Raw genomic sequence first — 24,555 nt, forward strand, 5'->3', positions numbered from 1 at the left:
TTGCTTTTTCTTGGAATCCAGCCATTTTCCAGTATTCTGAACACCTCTGACTCCTAAAGTCTCTGTTGTTGTTGTTGTTGTTGTTGTTGTTGTTGTTGTTGTTGTTGTTGTTGTCTGCCCTGCCTCCTTTCTGCCAAACAGATTCCTCCTGACTCCTTTGGTGCCTGCTCCTGCTTTATCTGTGCTTAGAGCTTTTATTCAGCGGTCTGAATTTGTTAATTAATTCTGCACTCGGTGCCAGGTTGAACCCCTTCTTGCTCCCAGCATAGACTGTTTCTTTTTCCTTTGGGGAACCAGCTCCATGACAGTCTGCCATACTTGGGAGGCAGTTTTTTGCTGTGATCTCTACCGTTCCACCCATTCCACACTGGCATATGATGTGTATCTGGTCACAGAAGATCCTGAAGTGTCTATTCCATACAGTTCCTGGCTGTTTACCAGCTGCTCTAAAGAAATAACTAGATTCCACAGCTTACCACTCCACCATCTTGCCTCATCTCTTCACATTGTCATCTTCATATCCTTTAGGTCTGTATCCAAATTTTCCTTCATTTCCTTAAATTGATTTAGGATACTTGTTTGTATTTCTTTGATTAGTTGTTCTAAATTCTGTGTTTCTTCTGAAGTTTTAATTTGTTGCCTTGACTGAGCCATATTTTCCTCTTTCTTAGTATGGCTTGTAATTTTTTGCTGATTTCTGGGCATCTGATTATCTTGATGAGTTAACTCTGAAGGTCTGTTTTTCCTTCTTGTCTAGAGTTTTGTTGTTGATTGCCTTTGTGTTAAGGCTATTCTTTAACCTTTGGTCCAGTGTATTCTGGACCTTTAGAGTAGCTCATGTTTAACCCTTCAGATTTCCTCAGCTCTTCTTTATCTAATTGTTGCCCTTCGAATGTGGTACAGTTTTTAAGATTGCACTTAAATTGTGTAGTGTTTCACCTCCAGGAGGAAGCTTCCTTTTCTCTGTTCCTTTTCCAAGAATCTTGAACTGTTCCATTTGTTTTGATGCAGAAGTTTCCTCTGAGCTCCTATGATTTGTTAAATTCTCTCCCTCACTCATTGCCCCCTTTTCCTTACACTTTTCAGTTCTCAGGTCTGTTGTGTCGTACAGCAGTTCAGTACCCCACCCTCCCCCCGCTTTTTTTTTTTCTGTGAGGCTTTTCTGACTATGGTTTCTTCCCTGTTAGGGTATTATCCTGCACCAGGGACCCATATGGGGTCAATCCAGAAAGGTGGGTCCATTTGGCAAAGTCCATTTTGTATTTAAGTGGTTCAGCCAAGAGAAACTGGATTGAGTATGTGCAGGTCTTGCCAACAGTTCTGCCATGGTATCTCTCTTTTTTCCCCGCTGTGAAGTTGCTGTTTTGCATGTTAAAAACACTTTAGTATTGGCATTATAATGTGGTTCAACCGTAAAGTTCTGAAGATACACAGAGGCTTCAGGAATGTTTGGTTTCCTTTCTTCAGAATTACTCTTATTGTTTTTAAGATAAAGTAGGCAATATTAACTAATTCTTCATAAATCCAATCCAATTTTGAATATAATGATACTGATAAGGATAATGAAGAGCTTTATTCTTCTGATTTGATCTCTTACTATTGCATCCTAGGAAACATTCCCTTTAGGAAGCTTATCTCAGTGAAGGAGTTATTTTCAGTGACTATAGCATGGTTTCCTTTAAGCAGTTTTCTTTTTGTTCCAGAATGATGCTAAATATGTGATTCCAAATAATCTAGTAAACCTTTTACAAATAGAAATTGCCTGTTTTGTGATAGTTTTCCATCAGTGGTGTTATTTGGAAGCTTTACTCATGATAAAACATCAAAGTGAAATGATTCCTCAGAAGTAGTAACCTCTAGGAATACAATTTTTGAAACTTAGACTTAGATCCCTAGCATTCCCAGCGTATATCTTAAGGCAAGTGATTTGGATCCTGTTTTTTTCCCTCTTTTTCCCACATACTTCTCTGACTAAAGTTTGATCTGGTGTTAATTTTGCTGCCTTTTTTACTCCCTGTTGTGTATTCTTGCCTTTCTCTTTCCCATTTGTTCTTTTCTGCCTCTCTTCTTAGGAATTTGTGAGGTTAACACTAATAGTTACACCTTATACAATACTTGCACATCCCTTTTCAACTAGGAATATTATGGTGCTTAATGAGCCAATAATTATAGTATGTTCTCACAGACACAGTCAAGCATACAGTCCATGATAGTTAAATATAAGATTTTAAAAGAGTAACCAATTCTTAGAAGACAGAAAGAGCCGAAAGTACCTGGTTCTTAATTAAATACTGTTCTCTTGAAATCAGTGCCTGATTTGCAAGGCACTATATTAACTTGGAGAATCCCTTTCCTTTTCTCTCATCCTTCACTCGTAAGGAACAGTTGTTTTCCTGGAGCAATTGCTGCTGTGTTCTTATTACTCAGAGATAGGTAGATATGTAATATTCGGGGCATTTGTTTAAGTAGTGTTGGACAGCAGATATACTTGTTTTCATCTGGGAGGATAATATATGATTTTTGGAGAAGTGATGGTTGCATGGTATCACTACCTAGCTTAACGTTGTTAGAAAACTGTGGAAGGTGAGAGTAGTTTATAAATTAGAAACAGAGTTTGGGGCTTTGTCTAATGGCTTTGATCAGTTGAAGAAAGGTGGTGGTCATCAAATAGTGACACAGTCTTCACAGTAAACAGTGACTGTTTCATATGTCTGATACATTTGTATAGAATTTGATAACACCAAGGTTTTCTGTCTGATCTGAGCAGCTGGTACTCTCTCATGCTTTAATTTTTCTTCTTTCAGTAGCCCTAGAGCCCCCCCAAACTTTCCTCCCTGAAAAAATTGTTTATTGAAATTACAGAGTTATGTACTTCCTTATTGATGAATGTTAAGATTTATACATCTTTCAAAATTACATTTTAGACTTCCTTTTTTTTTTTCCTTTTCTGGAGGCTGCTTCTCTTTGAAGATTTAGTTCCATATTTCCTAACAGCAGTTACACATGTACTTCTTTGTGATTTTTGTCACATCATTGTACCAATATTTACTTAAAAGTTTTTTTTTAATTGACTTTAAATCAATTCACCCTCCCCTTTTTTAAATTGAGGAACAGTTTACATGCAATAAAATTTACCCATTTTAATTGTACAGTTTGTGTTTTGGCAGATGTATGCAGTCATATAATCACCAGCATGATCAAAGTATTGACCATTTCCTTCTCTCTAAAAAATTCCCTTGTGCCCCATTGTAGTGGGTCCCTGATCAGATCAGAGAGGTAGCCCTCCACCTTTAAAAAAAAAACTTAGATTTGTGCTAACTCGATAATGTGTGAATTTGGGGTGAGGTATTTATTTTTCCCTAATTTATGTAAATATAAATATATAATTTTTTTAAAGTCACACTTAGGTAAATTGGTTTAACTGAAGAAAATGTATACCCAAGAGCTTGATTTCATGGTTGAACACCAAGAGAATTTTTTAAGTGACTTAGGTTCATTGGTTCTCAAATCTTAAGTACCAGAGATCCTTTTAGTATTTTTCTACCACAGTTTCCACTGTTGAAAGGTTATGGTAAACAACTTCATAGTAGTAAAATAAATAAACTTTATTAGCAAATGATTATCCCATTATAAGTAATTGGGCACATCCATTAAAATGGTATGTTTTTCAAACTGCAGGTTATATCCTATATTGGTGATGTCAAATCAATTGAGCAGGTCATGGCAGGAGCTAAAAAAAAAAACAAAAAACTAAAATAGAAAATAGAATGTATTTCAAATAATAAAAGTAGGAATTGTACCAATGTTATGTCATACTGAATTTGCATTATTGTAGCCAGAAGCAAAAATAAGTGATTTTTTTCATTAATCCATGCAACTATATTCCAGATAAACATAATTTCCTACTGACTTTTTTGAAAACTTGAGAATTGTTCCTTGATTTCCTTTATTACTTCACTTTGTATTTGACTCTTGATTTTTTTTCTCCATCATTTAAATTGTGAGATTTAGATAATAATATATTAATATTACATGTTTAATATTCTTTCTTCTGAGTGCCAGGGCATTTTAATACCTCTTCCTGACCAAAAGTGTTGGAAATCATCTAGTATAAAAATGATTCTTGAAAAATTGATCATAAAGGGATGAACAGTGGGGCTTCTTGTTTTACAAAGTGAGTTAGCTGCCTTTTAAAGTCTCAGTTCTGTGACAGTTATCATACATACAATTGAATTGTTCTCCTTACAAACCTTGAAATTGCATTAAGCCATTCCATGCATCCTTTTTAGCTATAATTGCAACAAAAATACAGACTCCATTTCATTACACAGCAGAATCAACAATAGGGGAAATATAATTTAAAATTTGCAGTCTAATAAAATGTATAACTGTTTCTGAATTCTCATCAATGAGCATATATCAGTTTTGTAATTACAAAGTATATGTGGATAGACACACTCTGCAAATGCTTTGTTGCTTTTTGTTGTTTTTATTTTTAATATGTAGTTGCTGCAAGCCTCATTAAGGCTCAGGGACCCCAGGGTGACCCAGGTCCTAGGAGTCCAATGCAGAAGTCTGTGTTGACTGCAACTTCCTGTCCTAGAAAAGCATCTGAAAACACCGCACTTACATCTAGAAACCCACCTCTGGCTAAGCCCTCTTAACTTTGAGGAGGTGCCAAAGAATAGTTGTTGTGGTCAATGTTTACAACCTGGGTTGGCTTGCTTAAGGAATGGTAGGAAAGATAATGGAGAGGAAACAGACTAAATACCAGCTGGCCTCCGAAAGAGTGGTCGGAAATCTGTTGACTTTTTTGTTAATAAAGGGACCTCTTTTCATGAAATTGTTCCTAGTAGGCCCCAGGTTTTCAGTTAGATCACTTTATTCAAGATTTAAATAAGGGAAAATGTATTCAAATATGTTCATTGGTAGGAAAAGAATGCAATACTTTCGTAGCATTCTCTGAGTATTGAGACTGCAGGTGCACTACTTTAAAATTATATGTTGTCTTTCATTTCATAACTAGTTCATAACCCCTCACTGCAAAAAAAATATTTGCATGGGCTTCACTAGATGGAACAGTATTTAAAGAGCTAATATAGAGAGAAACTAAGATGGCGGCTAGGAGAGACAGGGCAAAAAAACACCTCCGTGAAAAATACTAGATAAAAGCCAGAAAGTGACCCAGAACACCAGTTCCAGTGATGCACCAGCTGGACAAGGTCTGATAAATCCACAGGGACCGTGCACTTGGTGAAACTGGGAGTCTGCATTCTGAAACAAGTGAGTAAGCCGCTGAATATCCGGCAGCCACGCTGTGGCCAACAAGGGTTGGCATTTGGAGGTGGACTAGTTCTGTTTTAAAAAAAACTCACCATGAACAACTGATTGTGCACTGTGGATGAATGTATGGTATGTGAATATAATTCTATAAAATTGTAGGAAAAAATATATATAGGAGTAAAAGTGTTGGAGAAAACATGGTGAGAGGGATGTACCTATTTACTGTTGATGAGCAGGTAGAATGGTGTAGCCTTTTTGAAGGTCAGTGTGTGGTTCCACAAAAAGTTAAGTATGTGGGGACCATAAGGTCCTGCAACCTCATTATAGGGTATGTCATTTGAAGACCTGAGAGTAGAGAGATGAATGGACATTTGCAAACTGGTGTTCATGGAGGCAGCAATCATGATTTGCAATGGGTGGAGGTGACCTAAGGGTACATAGACTGAGAAACAGAATGGTGAACTGTGGCATATGCATACAATGGAATATTGAGCAACTGCGAGGAGTGAAGCTGTGAGACACACAACGAGGTGAATGGATCCTGTACACAGTATTTGAGTGAAGTACTCCAGAAATAAAGGCAGGCACTATAGTGCCTAGCCAATATGGACTAACTATAATGTGTAAACTCAGAATTGAATCTTAGAACATAGCCTAACATGGACTTGATTATTGTAATGGTCTCTAGATTGTAAGCTCTTACAGCAGTCAACTCTATTCCTGAATTATAATGCCTATCTCTAAACTTTGAGATGCTGATCCCTTAGTGTATAACCTGATTGGTCTCTGGAACAATGTGTATCTCTGAGACATCTGAAACCGGGAGCTAGAGCTCGGCAGATATGAATGTCAGTATTAGTGCATATAGCAACTGTTAAAAAAAAAGCTGAAAAAGAGCCCAGACTTCAATTAGTGGTATGAATGGAGCAGATCTGATTAAGACTAGGGCAAACCAGGCCAAAGGGTAAAGGTTGAAACTGACTGTGTTTTAAAACTTCAACTTCCATGTGAGACCAAGGGAAGAGATGTCTATTTGGTGCAGGATCTATATTTTCTAAACAGTATAACTCTATGGTCGGTTTGTTCAAACACCACGATTGCATGGAGCTTTGAATACGAAGTGAGATATGGTGGGTTGGTATAGGTTAGAGTGAAATAGTGACACATCCCAAAGTAATTTGGGCAGAGAATAAAAAATATATTTACAGCTGCCCCCCCCCCCCCAGCCCCTGAGGAGGTGGGGGAAGGTGCAGAAGTGTTGGACTTCTTCATCTGTACTGGTGTTGATGTTGTCACAAACATTGGGACTGGCGGTTTGATGTGCTGAGCCCTCTGTCAAGGGACTTGCCCTTGTGGGGCTTGTTACTGCAAAGGAGAGGCTAAACTTGTGTATAATTGTGCCTGAGAGTCTCCTCCTGAGTACCTCTTTGTTACTCAGATGTGGCCCTCTCTCTCTCTAACTGAGCCACCTCATCAGGTGAACTCACTGCCCTCCCTGCTATGTGGGACCCGACTCCCAGGGGTGTAAATCTCCCTGGCAATGCGGGATATGACTCCCCGGGATGAATCTGGACCCAGTGTCATAGGATTGAGAATATCTTCTTGACCAAAAGGGGGATGCAAAATGAGACAAAATACTTTCAGTGACTGAGAGATTTCAAATGGAGTTGGGAGGTCACTCTGGTGGACATTCTTATGCACTGTATAGATAATACCTCTTAGGTTTTAATGTATTGGAATAGATAGAAGTAAATACCTGAAACTACCAAACTCCAACCCAGTAGTCTGGACTCCTGAAGGTGATTGTATAATAATGTAGATTACAAGGGGTGACAGTGTGTGATTGTGAAGGCCTTGTGGCTCACACTCCCTTTGTCTACTGTGTGGATGGATGAGTGGAAAAGTGGGGACAAAAACTAAATGACAAATAGGGTGGGTTGGGGGGGATGGTTTGGGTGTTCTTTTACTTTTATTTTTTATTCTTATTCTGATTCTTTCTGATGTAAGGAAAATGTTCAGGAATAGATTGTGGTGATGAATAAATAACTGTATGATCGTACTGTGAACAGTTGATTGTATACCATGGATGACTGCATGGTATGTGAACATATTTCAATAAAATTGAATTAAAAAAAAAAACAAAACCCAAAAGTGGCCGCAGATACAGCAGTGAGAACCGCATGGTGAAGCATGGCAGGAACAGGCTGTGCAAATGCCTCACTATCTGGTGTGGAAGATAGCCTTTTGCGCACCCGCTACTCATTGTCTCAGAGTAAGGAAGGCAGAGGTGAACCAAAAGGGGAAAAAAAACACGCCCCTTGCAGCCGTCTTCCTGGTGGGCTGGGAATGCTCCTGCCCGGCACCAGAGCCACAGGCCAGAGCAGCACCAAAAAACCCAGTGTGACAGGAAGTGTTTCCAGCAACACACGTACACGCCACAATATCGGGCATGGACAGTAGCTTTTCATGCACTCGCAGGTAATTGTCCTGGAGCTGGGAAGGCAGAGCTGTGTGAAAAGGGGGAAATTAACACTCCCCATTCAGCCATCCTTTCAGCAGGCTGGGAATGCCCTTACACGGCCTGGCGGCCCAGAACTTCCCTTGAGGGACAGCACGCACTTGTGATGTAGCACAACCTTCCCTCAGTAGAGGCCCTAGAAGGACACGGCTTGGAAGAGGGACCCACTCAGAAATCCCAGGGACCATATGCCAATACCAAAGACTTGTGAGTTAGTGTCAGAGACAATCTTTGACAAGACTGAAATGACGGTTTAGACTCTTGCAACAGCCTTAAATCTCCAGGAACACCTGGGAGGTTTGATTGTTGAAGCTGCCCTCTCTCCCTAACCACTCAGAAACATGCCCCATATTCAAGGTGGACAGCACTAACAACACACCCAAAGTTGGTGCACCAGTTGGACCTCACAAGAATCAGACCCCCACATACCACAAAGACAAAGTTGGGGAGAACTGACTTGAGGGGAATAGGTGACTCGCGGATGCCATCTACTGGTTAGTTAGAGAAAGTGTACGCCACCAACCTGTAGATCTGACAAATTAGAGATTCATCTTTGAATAATACTACATATCCTAAAAGAACCCTATCAAGTAAAGCAAATGCCAAGAGGCCAAAAACAACAGAAAATTTTAAAGCATATTATAAAACCAGACAATAAGGATAACCCAAACTGAAACACCCAAATCAAAAGATCAGAGGAGACACAGTACTTGGAGAAATTAATCAAAGAACTAAAGACAAACAATCAGAGCATGGCACAGGATATAAAGGACATGAAGAGCATGGCACAGGATATAAAGGACATGAAGAAGACCCTAGAGTAGCAAAAAGAAGAAATAGCAAGAGTAAATAAAAAAATAGGTGATCTTAGGGAAATAAAAGAAACTTGACCAAATTGAAAAGATTCTGGATACTCATAGTACAAGACTAGTGGAAGCCGAACAATGAATCAGTGACCTCGAGGACCACAGAACAGAAAATGAAAGAGAAAAGAATGGGGGAAAAAATAAAAAATATCGAAATGGACCTCAGGGATGATAGATAAAATAAATCATCCAAATATAAGACTCATTGGTGTCCCAGAAGGGGAAGAGAAGGGTAAAGGTCTAGAAAGAGTATTCAAAGAAATTATTGGGGAAAACTTCCCAAACCTTCTACACAATATAAATACACAAAGCATAAATGCCCAGTGAACTCCAAATAGAATAAATCCAAATAAACCCACTCCGAGACATATTCTAATCAGACTGTCAAATACTGAAGAAAAGGAGCAAGTTCTGAAAGCAGCAAGAGAAAAGCAGTTCACCACATACAAAGGAAACAACGTAAGACCAAGTAGTGACTACTCAGTGGCCACCATGGAGGCGAGAAGGCAGTGGCATGACATATTTAAAATTCTGAGGGAAAAAAATTTCCTACCAAGAATACTTTATCCAGCAAAACTCTCCTTCAAATTTGAGGTAGAGTTTAAATTTTTCACATATAAACAAATGCTGAGAGATTTTGCTAATAAAAGACCTGCCCTACTTCAGATACTAAAGGAAGCCCTACCGACAGAGAAACAAAGAAAGGGAGAGATATGAACAAAGGTCCAGTACTAAAGAGATTCAGTATTGGTTCATTAAAGGACATTAAGAGAGAGAGGGAAAAAATACATATGACAAACATAAACTAAAGGATAGTATGGCTGATTCAAGAAATGCCTTCACAGTAACAACATGGAATGTAAATGGATTAAACTCCGCAATTAAAAGATATAGATTGGCAGAATGGATCAAAAATATGGACCATCAATATGTTGCCTACAAGAGACTCATCTTAGACACAGGACACAAGAAATTGAAAGTGAAAGGATGGAAAAAATATTTCATGCAAGCTACAGCCAAAAGAAAGCAGAAGTAGCAATATGAATCTGAGATAAAATAGACTTTAAATGCAAGGATGTTATGAGAGATAAAGAAGGCCACTACATGCTAACAAAGGAAATTCAACAAGAAGAAATAACAATCATAAATGTTTATGCATCCAATGATGGTGCCACAAAATACATGAGACAAACACTGGCAAAATTAAAGGAAGCAATTGATGTTTCCACAATAATTGTGGGAGACTTCAACACATCACTCTCTCCTATAGATAGATCAACCAGACAGAAGACCAATAAGGAAATTGAAAACCTAAACAATCTAATGGATGAATTGGTTTTGATGGACATGTGTGGAATGTCGCATCCCAGGTCACCAGGATGCACGTTCTTCTCTGGTGATCACGGAACTTTCTCCTGAGTGGACTGTGTGCTGGGACATAAAACAAGCCTCAGTGGGTTTAGGAAGATTGAGCTTGTTCAGGGTGCATTCTCTGACCACAGTGGAATGCTATTAGAGGTCGATAACCATCAGAGACTTAGAAAATTCACGGTCACGTGGAGGTTAAACAACACACTCCTTAAATAAATGGTTTATAATGTAGAATGTAGGGGAACTAGTGATAGAGAGCAGTTAATGAAGGAGGAAAGATAACCCGATAAGAATAGATAAGCTATGGTGGGTGGGTTTGGCATTCTGGGAATGCCCAGGAATGACTATGGTTTGTTGTTTTCTGATGGGTATGGTGGGAGCAGGTTCACAGAAATGTTGCTATATTGGGTTGTTTTCTTGGGGTGGAGTGGGAGCGTGTTGGAATTAAAGTAGTTATGTTGGGTTGGTTGTCTTTTTCTTACTCCCTTGTTATGGTTTGTTTGAAATATTTTTTTATTGTATATCTTTTAAAAAAAATTCTTTTTTGATATAGTTAATTTAAAAAAAGTTAATTAAGAGTTAATGACAATCAGTGCAATATATGATACTGGATTGGATCTAAGAATGGAGGAGAAAAGCTCAAAGGGGGCATAAGGAAAAATTGGAATTTAGAATTTAAGTTTTATATCCATATTAATTTTCTTGAATTAACTGCAGTTAATAACATAAGTGAATATCCTTGTTCATAGGAAATGTACATGGAAGTGTTATGATTTCAGGGAGTATGATATATGCAAACTGCTCTCAAATGTTCAGAAGATAATAAATGAGTAGATAGATAATTGATAGAAGGATAATAGATACAGTTGAAAGAAAGAGGGGAAGGGAGGAAGGAAGGAAGGGAGGGAGGAAGGAAGATATAAAATTGGTAGATACGGATAGCTGGGGTGGGGGGGGTTGGAGTTCTCTGTATGGGGTTTGTATTGTACTTGTAACTGTCCTATATGTTTGAAATTATTTCAAAATTAAAAATTTAAAAAAAATGCGTTAACTTAGTACTAAATGTAATACACAGTTATTGCACACTCTATGTAAGATATTACCAGGTACAGTAGGTGATATGAAGAGAAAAGAAGGTAGATACAGGTCCTCCTGCCTTCTATAGGCACACTTGAAGAGTAAGAAGGGAACAAAAGAGAGATCTTCTATAACATTTTGTATTATATAGAGATTCAAGACAACAAGATTTTCTCCCCCCAAACCACTGTAGAGATTAAAGAAGAAAGGAAGATAAGTCTATGTGTTAATTCTGCAAGGATTTAAAAAAATTGTTTTTGTTTAATATTTGAATGAAGATAGATGTACTCATGGTACAAAATTCAAGAGGAACAAAGGGTATGAAGTGTTAAGACCCTCAAGGAACCCTGTGCCTATCTACCCAGCTCTATTCTCCAGAGCTAGTTCCTATTATCCCCTTGTGTAAGCTTCCAGGGATAGGCTCTGTTTTCGAAGCATTTGCTTATGTATGGGTCTATTAGTATCCTATGGCTGCTGTAACAAATTAGCACAGACTGGGTGGCTTAAAACAGCAGAACTATTATTCTTTCGTAGTTCCAGAGGACAGAAGTCTGAAATAAGTATCACTGGGCTGAATTCAAGGTGTCTGCAGGGCACTCTCTCTTCTGAGACTCCTAGAGGAGGATCCTTGCCTCTTCCAGCTTCTGGTGGCTGCCAGTATTCCTTGGCTTCTGGCTGCATCACTCCAATCTTCAAATCTTGAAATCCCTCTCTGTTCCATCTTCACATGGCCTTTTCCTCTGAGCGCATGGTGTCAAATCTCCCTTTGCCTCTCTTATGAGGATACTTGTGGTTGCATTTAGGACCTACGCAGATAATTTAGCATAATCTCCGCCTTCTCAAAATCCTTAAATTAATCACATCTGCGGTGACTGCCATATAAGGTAATGTTCACAGGTTGCAACAATTCGGACTTGGATATCTTTTGGGGGCTATTTTGCAGCCTACCACAATGGGTAAAACAAATACTGTACATGCCTTTCTGGACCTTGCTTCTAATATTGGAAAACTGGAATAACCTAAGGGTCCATTAATCCAAGACTTGTTAAGTGAACTGTGGTACATCATTGAATGAAAATAGGTGTAATTACTAAGAAGAGTGAAGTATATATACTGACATAGAACCATATTTGTTAAAAAATAGAAAACAGAAAATTGCAGAAATGTATATACGTAAGATTAAAATTTGGAAATATGTATGTCAAATTTAAAAGTGCCTTTCCTTGGGAAGTGAGACTAGAGGACTTCTTACGTTACATTTTTGTACTGTTGGAAGTTTTCTACTCAAGCATGTACATTATAATCTTTGTATTTTATAATAAATCCTGAAGAAAATTTGGAGTGCATTTAACTTTTCTGGATGAATTATTTTGCAGAAATCATAGAGATTATTAAAATTTAACTTTGTTTTTTTTTTTTTTTGGCTTTTTTCCCAGATAGCAGACCCCACATTAGCTGAAATGGGAAAAAACTTGAAGGAAGCAATGAAGATGCTAGAGGATAGTCAAAGGTGAGCATGTGGAACCAAAGTGATCCTGGTAAACATGTTTAACCTGTTGTAAAACTGGTGGTACTGGTTTTCTTCTGTCAGACACCTCTTGGATTCAGAGTGTCATACTTAGCTTTGGTCAACATTAAAATTGGTATTTGTCTTGGGTAGAAGATGCTTTATATTTATAATTAAAGGATTTTGAAATTGAAAGGGAAGACTTACAATTTTCAGTGCTATTAAGAATTTCATTTACCTAATATGCATTTGAATCTATAAATACTTCTTACTATATAGTCAGGTTTTGAAGAGCATCTGCTAACCAGGAAATAGGTTGAAGTATTATCCCTTTTGTGTTGTTTTCTTTTCCCTGAAATTCAAATTATACCCAAAACTGGGAGCTGGTGTGGGGAGGGTGATAAATGTGTTTTAAATCCTAAGTCCTGTGTTTTAAATGATCACATGTTTGCATGCTCAAATGTTAGAAACTTGGTATGATAAATCAAGTAAACAGTTTTTTTATTTCCTTTGAATTAGGAGAACAGAGGAGGAAAATAAAAAGATGCTCATATCAGGGGACATTCCAGGGCCACTCCAGGGCAGGTAGGTGTCAGTGAAGATAAGTAACTTTAGGTAGATTGTAAAATTCTTTTTAAGCCAAGATTGTATCATCTATTGATTTACAATTTTAGTTTTAATGAGTATAAAGCAAATTTAAATAAAGTTATATACAGTATAATATTAGAAAACTGAAATGCCATTGGCTGGTTGGTGATAATGTTGATCCTCCCCCGTCTTCCCTTGTTCCTGGGCAGAATTTAATACAACCTCATGACTCAAAAGCATTGCGTGCATTTTTTATTATTACTGAAATATTGTACTTAGTTCATCTCTTGAAACCTGTAATCTATTTGGTAGACTGAGTTCTATTGTGAGAGATATTTTAATTTCATAAAATTTATCATTTTATATATAGTAAATGAAAGCAAAATGTCAGCTTTAATCATTTTATTGGCAGACTGATTTATTTTTTTGGCAACTAAAGGAAATCTGTCAAGTCTTTTTTGGTTTGAAATAGCAGGGAAAAGATCAGGAAAATAAGTAAGTATCTGACTAAATTTTCACAGGATGTTAGCAGTCAGTCTGGAATTAAAGTCCCACCCCACTTCCCTCATAAAAGCTTACTTTTTGTCTTTTATAACCAGGAAGCTGCATGTAGCTAAATAATACAACACCCTTAAATTATCCTTTGACTTGGATGTAAATATGTACAGGATTGCAAAGGAAATGTATGGAGAAAGGATCACAGTGTGTCAACAAATATCATATCTCACACACCCAGTGATTAATATTCGAAAATAGTGTCACTCCTACTTGCAGCATGCATAGTGCTAATTTGAAGCTGTCTAGGTGTAAAGTGCTTCCTACAACTCAAAACAGGAACCAAATCCTATAAGAGGCCTCATCCCAGCACTACTACTAAAGAGGATCAGTGGGTTTGAGGTTTATTTGTTCTTGTTTCTACTGAAGTTGCCCTAAAAAAAAAAATAATACCAAGAATGTCTGTAATTCTCAGAATGGTAATGCATTAAAGCCACTTGGTCAGGGGTATTCACACTTAATGATACAACATTTATTGAGACTAATAATATGCCAGGCATGGTGTTAAATGCTTTATATGTACTGTCTGATTGCGTCCTCTCCGCCATTCTATAACATAGGGGCTTTGCAAGTTTGAAGCACTAAGTACCCAAGTCTGCCTCAAGGGCCCCTGTTTGTCCTGATCTCTACATAATACCCTAAAGAACAGAGTCTCTCTTGCTTGTGGGTCAGCACCTTGTGGAGGATGAGTTTTGGGGCATTGTTTGGACAGTGCTGCTTTTTCGAAAGAGAACTTTTTATTAGTCATGTTCTTATTAATGTGCTACAAGTTGCCTTGCCATTGCTTACTACTTTAGCTATTCATATTTTTCTTATAAGAGTTTTCACCTAGTGTAATGAGCATTTAGTAACATATCTTGAATAGAAATAAATCTGTTTACACATTAAGCAGATCTCAAGTTTCACAGCTTGAGGGGTGGAGAGGTGGTAATAATTGATTCTTACATAAGATTCCTACATGGAAGGAAACTAGCTATACCAATGGCAATGGAGTATTCTTGCTGCTTTGGTGACCTTCCAACATCTTATAGGGGCTTTTGGCTCTTATAATATGCTTATTAAATATTCTTTGTCTTGTATTCCAAGATTCAAATTAAGAGGTATAGAAATATTGCTAAAGCAATGCTGGCGAAGTTTTAAAAATTCAAACTCCTATTTAGGTAGAAGATTTAATTCATCACAGGGAAGCTTATATTAAGAATTCAGTTCAGTTGGGTATCTCTGTGACACCTGAAACCCAGCGCTAGAGCTCGGCAGATAGGAATGTCAGTATTAGCACATAAAGCAACTGTTAAAAAAAAAAAAAAAAGCTGAAAAAGAGCCCAGACTTCAATTAGTGATATGAATGAAGCAGATCTGGTTAAGACTAGGGCAAACCGGGCCAAAGGGTAAAGGTCGAAACTGTGTTTTAAAACTTCAACTTCCATGTGAGACCAAGGGAAGAGATGTCTATTTGGTGCAGGATCTATATTTTCTAAACAGTATAACTCTACAGTCAGTTTGTTCAAACGCCACAATTACACAGAACTTTGAATAGGAAGTGAGATATGGTAGGTTTGTATAGGTTAGAGTGAAATAGTGACACATCCCAAAGTAATTTGGGCAGAGAATAAAAATATATTTGCAGGGTCCCCCTGAGGAACTGGGGGAAAATGCAGAAGAGTTGGACTTCCTCACCTGGACTGATGCTGATGCTGTCACAGACATTGAGGAGTGGCCGTTTTATGTGCCAAGCCCTCTATCGTGGGACTTGCCCTTATGAAGCTCCTTACTGCAAGGGAGAGGCTAAACTTGCATATAATTGTGCCTAAGAGTCTCCCCCTGAGTACCTCTTTGTTCCTCAGATGTGGCCCGCTCTCTCTCACTCTAACTAAACCATCTCGGCAGGTGAACTCACTGCCCTCCCCCCTGTATGGGACCTGACTCCCAGGGGTGTAAATCTCCCTGGCAATGCGGGATATGACTCCTGAGGATGAATCTGGCTTCGGCATCGTGGGATTGAGAATATCTTTTTGATCAAAAGGGGGATACAAAATGAAACGAAATAAAGTTTCAGTGGCTGAGGTATTCCAAATGGAGTCAAGAGGTCACTCTGGTGGACATTCTTATGCACTATATAGATAATACCTCTTAGGTTTTAATGTTTTGGAATAGTAGAAGTAAATACCTGAAACTGTCAAACTCCAACCCAGTAGTCTGGATTCTTGAAGATGATTGTATAACAGTGTAGCTTACAAGAAGTGACAGTGTGATTGTGAAAACCTTGTGGATCACACTCCCTTTATCTAGTGTATGGATGGATGAGTAAAAAAAATGGGGACAAAAACTGAATGAAAAGTAGGGTGGGATGGGGTGGATGATTTGGGTGTTCTTTTTTACTTTTATTTTTTATACTTATTCTGATTCTTTCTGGTGTAAGGAAAATGTTAAAAAATAGGTTGGGGTGATGAATGCATGACTATATGATGGTACTGTGAACAGTTGATTGTACACTGGATGATTGTATGGTATGTGAATATATTTCAATAAAACTGAATTTAATTTTAAAAAAATTCAGTTCATAATTTCAGGTTTTTATATAATCTGAGACATTAATGATAAAAATGGGGAGGGTTGGAGACATACAGGAAGAGGGAGTGTGTGTACTCCTGAAACAAAGTTGGTACTCATCAAGTTAGGTTGTTATTAGTTTAAGATGTTCATTGTAATTACAAAGGTAGCCACTAAGAAAATAACTGAAAAATATAGAGAAAAGGAAAGAAAGGGGAATAAAAATGTTAAATTACCAAAAAAAAGCCACTTATTAAAAAGACAGTAATGTAGTAATTGTAATGGGTTTTTAGATTGTACACCAAAGCACAAGCAATTTTTAAAAAAAGATAAAATGGACTTCATCAAAATGAAAAATTTTTCTGCATTAAAGCATATTATCAAAAAATTGAGAAGACAGAGTACAGAATGGGAGAAAATATTTGGAAACCTGGTATCTGATAGAGGTTTAATATCTTTAATATATAGAGCACTCCTACAACTGAACAACAAAAAGACAACCAACTAAAAAGTGGGCCAATAGAATTCCAAAGATACTCAGATGGCCATAAATACATGAAAAGATGCGCAACATTATTAGCCATGGGAGAGACATGCCAATTATAACTAAATTGAGATACCACATCACACCCAGTAGGATGGCTATTATGAAAAAAACTGAAAGTAACAAATGTTGATGAGGATGCGGAGAAATGGGAAAGCCCATACGTCGTTGATGGCAACGTAAAATGGTGCAGGTGCCGTGGAAAACAGTCTGTCAGTTCCTCAGAAAATTCAGCATAGAATCACCATGTGGCCCAGGGATGCCACTCGCAGGTATTTGCCCCAAAGCGCTGGCAGCAGGGCCCGGGATGGCCGTCTGTGCCCCAGTGTTGACAGCAGCGCCGGGTGCGGGAGTCACAGGGGAGCAGCCCAGTGCTGGCCACAGACGACGGAGAAGCACACGGGCCCGGGCACGAGACGGGAGGTCACTCGGCCGCGAAGTAAGTGCAGTGTGGGACAGGCCACTACGTGGACAGACCTTGGAGACGTCATGTCGAGTGAAATAAGCCTGGCACGGAGGACGGATACTGTTTGAGGTCTCTCATGTGAAACATTAGAAGAAGCAGATCCAGAGACAGAGCAGAGCAGTGCTGACCCGGGCAGCGGGGCAGGGTTATTGCTAAATGAGAGTGAGCTGTGGTTTGGGATGTTGAAAATAGCCTAGAAATAGAGAGCGGAGAGAGGTACACAGTCTTGTCGACGTACTCGGTGTCAAAGAATTGGCCACTTAAAATGGTTAAGTGATTTTTGTGTTATGTGTATTTTACCTCAATTTAAAATAAATTGCTTTTTAAACAAACAAACAAAAAAAACAAAAAAAATAATAAATAAAAGTTGCATACTGTATTTCAATACGTATTCTTTCTCTTGGAGCTACTCAATTTAAAAAATCTTTATCAAAGCTAATTTGGATGAGCGAAATAGTGGGAGAGTTGTGGGGGTGATGTGTGCTAATTCCACCAGCCCATCAACTTTCTTTTATTCTGCAGTGGACAAGATATGGTGAGCATCCTCCAGTTGGTTCAGAATCTGATTCACGGAGATGAAGATGAGGAGCCCCAGAGTTGCCGGTAATGGAGAATGGTTGCAGCTTCTCTTTGAAAGTATATGTGTTCTTAATTTCAAGACTGATTGTAATTTTACAAGTTGCTCAAATAATAAGCTATGTTTCATTGAGTTACATATAGTATTAAAATTATGTTTATATTTTCTTTTTGAGTGGCATATCTCAGACTTAAGATATCTTGTAAAATGAAGGTACTGTATTTATTAAAACTAAATTCTATATTTATTATGATATAGTTGCCTTAGGGGCTGGCAAGAGACCAAAGAACAACTGCTATGTGCTTTTCTGCTTTCTTTGTGGTTGCTAAGAATTGTTGCACCTGAATTGGTTGGGTGGCAGTCCACATTGTCTATGGGTTATCCATTTGTTTTGTTTATCTGTTTATTTAGTTTCATTTTCTCTTTAAATTTATTTTTTTGAATAAATAATGCTTTCATTTTCCTGATTCCAAATTCAAAAGATAAAAAAAGATAGAGAATTTTCCTTCCTACATCTGCCTTCCTACGTGGTTCTCTTCTCTAGAGGGGGACATTTTACCAGATTCTTATGTATCCTTCCAGAGATGTTTTATGTATGTGTATCTGTACACACACACATACAAGAAAACCATCTGTACCTACTCCTCCAGTTCATAGATACTCTACATATTGTTCTGCATCTTGCCTTTTTCTTGTAAGTTTATTGTCTATCAGCACGTAAGGAGCTTTCTTCTTTTTTTAGAGCTGTTTAGGTTTACTTTGAACAGATGAACCATATTTTATTTACTTAGTTTCATATTAATGTTTTACTTTTATAAATATTGTTGCAGCAAATAACCATCCATTTCTCATAGAAGCAAGGATGTCTATAATAAAGTCCTGGAAGTGGGACTGCTGGGTCAAATAGTATGTACATTTGTAATTTGATAGATATTGCCAAATGTCCCTGTAAGGAGGTTGTGCCGGTTCACAGTCTCACCAGCAATGTATGAGAGTACCTCTTTCCCCACACCTTGCCTGCAAGGGTGTTGTCAGACTTAAGGATCTTTGCAAATCTGATAGGTGGAGAAATGATATTTCAGCATAGTTGTAATTTGCCTTTTTTCTTATTATGAACAAGGTTAGTGACTTTTTATTTTTTAAGACCCATTTGTATTTCCTTTTCTATGAGCTGTCTTTTGCTTACTATTCTGTTTGATTCTTTGTCTTTTTCTTATTGATTTGCAGTTAGTAAATCCCTTTTAGGTATATAAAATAGTACCTAATTCTCCTTGAATTTATTGTATTGTTGTTATAAATAGCTAGTTAATGCAGGGAATTAATCTTCAGTTAGTGATTCTTAAAAACAATTTTCTGTGCATTTTATCTCAGCTCTGCCCTCCATAGTTCTTAAGGCTGGCATTTAATTTTTGAAAAAGATTTTAAGAGAAAATTATTCAGAAAAAGTTTGTATGTTTTTATATCAATGAAAAGAAGGCTATGTCTCCTAGGACTTGGAGTTTAAAAATATTTTTCTCCCCAAACTATCAATATCATATATGTATTCAATTTTCAAAATTTATCTTAATTACTGCCTTATGGGCCATTAAGTAGGTTTCTACTCTGTCAGAAATTTCTGTGGAGTACTGTGTCTCCAAGTTTTATTTCCTAGTAACTACATGCCTTGATTCTGGTAATTTTTTTAAATAATGAATTTTGATTAACAGAATCCAGAATATTGGAGAACAAGGTCATATAGCATTGTTGGGCCATAGTCTTGGAGCTTATATTTCAACTCTGGACAAAGAGAAACTGAGAAAACTTACAACTAGGATACTTTCGGATACTACCTTATGGCTATGCAGAATATTCAGGTAAAGACATTATGAATTTTTAGTTTTAGGTAGACATTTATGAGTCAGGTATAGATTGTGAGACATCTTTTTTCCAAATCTGATTCAAATCTGGCTCTCTCTCGGAAGGATTTCTTAATCTCTTAATCCTCATCTATCAAATGGGGATAGTATTAGTATCTGTTACATGGAATTGTTGGGAGGATTAAATTAGTTAATGAATATATGTAAAGAACTTAGAATATAAGGACGTAAGGTTTTAATGTCAGCAGTTATTTATTTTTAGGATTACTAATTGTTACATATTAAAAGAAGATAGAGTAATGATTTGAATTCAAATAGTTTTAGTCAAATTATTAGCTGTACATTAGTAGAAAGGAAATTATGTCATAAGGAAGATGAGAATATATTATGAAATTATAATTTGCTTTGTACTGAGATAACATTGACATTATTGAGGAATTACCTTTGTCAGATTTAGTAAAAGACACAGGTTTATGGTTTATGTCATGTGGGTTAACAAGAAATAAGAACACATTGATATGTGGGTGTCTCTTACAGGTATGAAAATGGCTGTGCTTATTTCCACGAAGAAGAAAGAGAGGGACTTGCAAAGATCTGTAGGCTTGCCATTCATTCTCGCTATGAAGACTTCGTAGTGGATGGATTTAATGTGTTATATAACAAAAAACCTGTTATATATCTTAGTGCTGCTGCTAGGCCTGGCCTGGGCCAATATCTTTGTAATCAGGTAATGTGGTATAAGGTGGATATTTTAAAGAAGCAATGTTTTGTTGTGTCCTAAAACTTTTTAAAGGGTGTAGACTCATCATGCTAGCGGCTGTTCTTTTCTGGTAAAAGGAAGATAACTTTTTTTTTTAAATACTTGTTTTGTCATTGTAAAAAATATAAATGCATGCTAATGAAATTAGAACTGAAGAATATCTGAAAGATATAAATTTTTTAATTGCCTACAGGTAGCCACAGTAAACTTTTTACTTTATTTCTTTCTAGACTTTAATCAAAGAGTATATGCATGTTTTTACATGATCGTACCTGGCCTTTTTTCACTTACACGAGCATTTTAAAGTATAATATACTCCATGAAAGTAAAGTTTATTTGTAATGTCTCCATCATACTCCTTCACTGGTGGTATCTCACTGTGATGTTTTTGTTTTTTCCCCCAAGTTTCATTTAGTATTTATTTATTATTATTTTTAATGCAATTTTATTGAGAGAGATTCACACACCATTCAAACCATCTGAAGTATACAATCACTGGCTCACAGTATCATCACATAATTGTGCATACATCACCATGATCAATTTTAGAACATTTTTATTACTCCAGAAAAGAAATAAAAGGAAAAAAGAAAACCAAATCTTATACCCATTATCCCCCCTGATTATTGACCCATACTATTTGGGTGGTATATTTGTTACTGTTGATTAAAATATTACTGTTAACTGTAGTCCATAGGTTGCAATAAGTACATTTTTCCCCATATAACCAACCCTCTATTATTAACTCCTTGTAATAGTGTCATACATTTGCTGTAGTGCTTGAAAGAACTTTTTAATATTTGTGCAGTTAATCACAGACATTGTCTACCACAAATACACTGTGTTACATATTCCCATGTTTTAACCTCTAACTTTCCTTCGGGTAACACACATGACTCTAAACGTCCCCCTTCCACTACATTCACACACCATTTAGCATTGTTAATTATTCTTACAATAACATGCTATCATAACCTCTGTCCATTTCCATTTAAGTTCAACCCAGTGAAGCATTCTACACATATTAAGCCTTAGTCTATATCCTGGTAACCTATATTCTATATTTTATGCCTATGAGTTTATATATTATAATTAGTTCATATCGGTGAGAGCATACAATATTTGTCTTTTTGTGTCTGACTTATTTCACTTAATGTAATGTCCTCAAGGTTCATCCATGTTGTCACATGCTTCAGGACTTCATTCCTTCTTATTGCTGCATAGTATTCCATCATATGTGTATGCCACATTTTGTGTATCCATTCATCTGTTGATGAGTACTTGGGTTGTTTCTATCTTTTGGCAATTGTGAATAATGCCTTTATGATCATCAGTGTGCAAATGTCTGTTCGTGTCCCTGCTTTCAAATACTCTGGGAATTTCCTGGGAGTAGTGGGATTGCCAAGTTGTAAGGCAACTCTGAACTTAGCTTCTTGAGGAACTGCCAGCCATCCTCCACAGCCGCTGTACCATTTTACATTCCCAGCAGCAGAGAATAAGTGTTCCAATTTCTCTATATCATCTCCAATATTTGTAGTTTCCTGTTTGTTTAACAGTGGCCATTCTAATAGGTGTGAGATGATAGCTCACTGTGGCTTTGATTTGCATTTCCCTAATTGCTAGTGAAGGTAAGCATCTTTTCATTTGCTCTTTAGCCGTCTGTATTTCCTCTTTGGAAAAATGTCTATTCATGTCTTTTGCCCATTTTTAAAATTGGGTTTTTTGTCTTTTTATTGTTGAGTTGTAGGATTTCTTTATATATTCTGATTATCAAACCCTTATCAGGTATGTGGTTTCCAAATATTTTCTCCCATTGGGTCGATTGCCTTTTCATCCTTTTGACAAAGTCCTTTGAAGCACTGAAGTATTCATTTTGAGGACTTCCCATTTATCTATTTTTTCTTTTGATGCTTGTGCTTTAGATGTAAGGTCTAAGAAACTACTGCCTGTTCCTAGATCTTGAAGATGTTTCCTTATATTTTCTTCTAGGAGTTTTATGGTACTGCTTCTTACATTTAGATCTTTGATCCATTCTGAATTACTTTATGAAGAGGGTGTGAGACAGGGGTCTTCTTTTATTCTTTTGGTTGTGGATATCCAGGTCTCCCAACACCATTTACTGAAGAGACTGTTCAGTCCCAGTTGAGTGGACTTGGGAGCCTTATCAAAAATCAATTGACCATAGAGCTGAGAGTCTATTTCTGAACTCTCAATTCAATTCCATTGATCAATATGTTTATCTCTTTGCCAGTACCATGCTGTTTTGACTATTGTGGCTTTAAAACATGCTTTAAAATCAGGAAACCACTTCATTCTTTTTCAAGATATTTTTAGCTATTCAAGGCCCCTTTCCCTTCTAAATAAAATTAATAATTAGATTTTCCATTTCTGCATAGTAGTCTGTTGAAATTCTGATCGGAATTGCAGTGAATTTGTAGATCAATCTGGGTAGAATTGACATCTTAATGACATTTAGCCTTCCAATCCATGAACATGGAATGTCTTTCCTTTATTCAGGTTCTTTTTTTTATTTCTTTTAGCAATGTTTTTGTAGTTTTCTGTGTACATGTCCTTTACATCCTTGGTTAAGTTTTTTTCCTAGATATTTGATTCTTTTACATGCTATTGTAAATGGAATATTTTTCTTGATTACCTCCTTGGGTAGCTCATTACTAATGTCTGGAAATACCATTGATTTTTGTGTGTTGATCTTGTATCCTGCCACTTTATTGACTTCATTTGTTAGCTCAAGTAGCTTTGCTGTCATTTTTTCTGGATTTTCTAAATATAGGGTTATGTCATCTGCAAACAGTGACAGTTTTACTTCTTCCCTTCCAAATCGGATGTTTTATTTCTTTTTCTTGCCTAATTGTTCTGGCTAGAACCTCTAGCACAGTGTTGAATAGCAGCGGTGACAGTAGGCATCCTTGTCATGTCCCTGATCTTAAAAGGAAAGCTTTCAGTCTCTCATCATTGAGTATAATGTTAGCTGTGAATTTTTCATATATGCCCTTTATCATATTGAGGAAGTTTCCGATTCCTACCTTTTGAAGTGTTTTTATCATGAAAGGATGCTGAAATTTGTCAGATGCCTTTTCTGTCTCAATCGAGGTGATCACATGGTTATTCCCTTTTAATTTGTTAATGTGGTGTATTGCATTAATTGATTTTCTTATGTTTAACCATCCTTGCATACCTGGAATAAAATCAACTTGGTCATGGTATATAATTCTTTTAATATGCTGTTGGGTTAGATTTGCAAGTATTTTGTTGAGGATTTTTGCATCTATATTCATTAAAGAGATTGGTCTGAAGTTTTCTTTTCTTGTATCTTTATCCTGCTTTGGTATTAAGGTGATGATGGCTTCATAGAATGAGTTAGGTAGTATTCCCTCTAATTCAACTTTTTGGAACTGTTTGAGCAGGAATGGTATTCTTCTTGGAACACTTGGTAAAATTCTCCTGTGAAGCAGTAGTCTATATATGTTTTTTAGGTCTAGTTCATTTATTATATTATTTAGGTTCTGTTTCTTTATTGATCCTCTGTTTAGATGGTTTAAATATTCTCTCTATTGGAGAGAGTGGTGTGTTGAACTCTCCCACTATTATGGTAGAGTTGTTTATTACTCCTTTCAGTTACTCCAGTGTTTGCCTCATGTACTTTGGGGCATCTTGAATAGGAGCATAGATAGTTGTGATTGTTATTTCTTCCTGGTGAATTACCCCATTTGTTAATATATAGTGTCCTTCTTTATCTCTTATAAAATTTTTGTATTTAAAGCCTACTTTGTATGATATTAGTATAATTACCCCAGCATTTTTTTGGTTACTACTTGTGTGGAAAATCTTTTTCCATCCTTTCACTTTCAACCTATTTGTATCTTTGAGTCTAAAGTGAGTCACTTGTAAACAGCATATAGATGGATCATATTTTTTAATCCATTCTGCCAATCTGTGTATTTTGATTGGAGAGTTTAATCCATTAACATTCAAAGTTATTATTGCAAAAGCAGTTCTTAATTCAACCATCTTATCCT

The 24,555-nt window shown here is 36.8% G+C and overlaps 1 protein-coding gene across 4 annotated transcripts in view; it reads left to right on the forward strand.

Annotated features, from left to right (window-relative positions):
- PDXDC1 (pyridoxal dependent decarboxylase domain containing 1) overlaps nt 1-24,555 on the forward strand; it is an 84,165-nt gene that overhangs the window by 24,718 nt on the left and 34,892 nt on the right. For 3 of the 4 annotated variants that reach the window (XM_037814140.1, XM_037814136.1, XM_037814137.1), the window contains exons 2-6: nt 12,552-12,625; nt 13,142-13,207; nt 17,848-17,928; nt 19,609-19,755; nt 20,296-20,485. In XM_037814140.1, coding sequence (XP_037670068.1) covers nt 12,552-12,625; nt 13,142-13,207; nt 17,848-17,928; nt 19,609-19,755; nt 20,296-20,485 — 558 coding nt within the window. The remainder of the gene's footprint in view (nt 1-12,551; nt 12,626-13,141; nt 13,208-17,847; nt 17,929-19,608; nt 19,756-20,295; nt 20,486-24,555) is intronic. The other variant, XM_037814138.1, reaches the window with a different exon arrangement.

The sequence above is a fragment of the Choloepus didactylus genome, chromosome 21 (assembly GCF_015220235.1).
Source record: "Choloepus didactylus isolate mChoDid1 chromosome 21, mChoDid1.pri, whole genome shotgun sequence".
In the NCBI taxonomy this organism is placed as follows: Eukaryota; Metazoa; Chordata; class Mammalia; order Pilosa; family Megalonychidae; genus Choloepus; species Choloepus didactylus.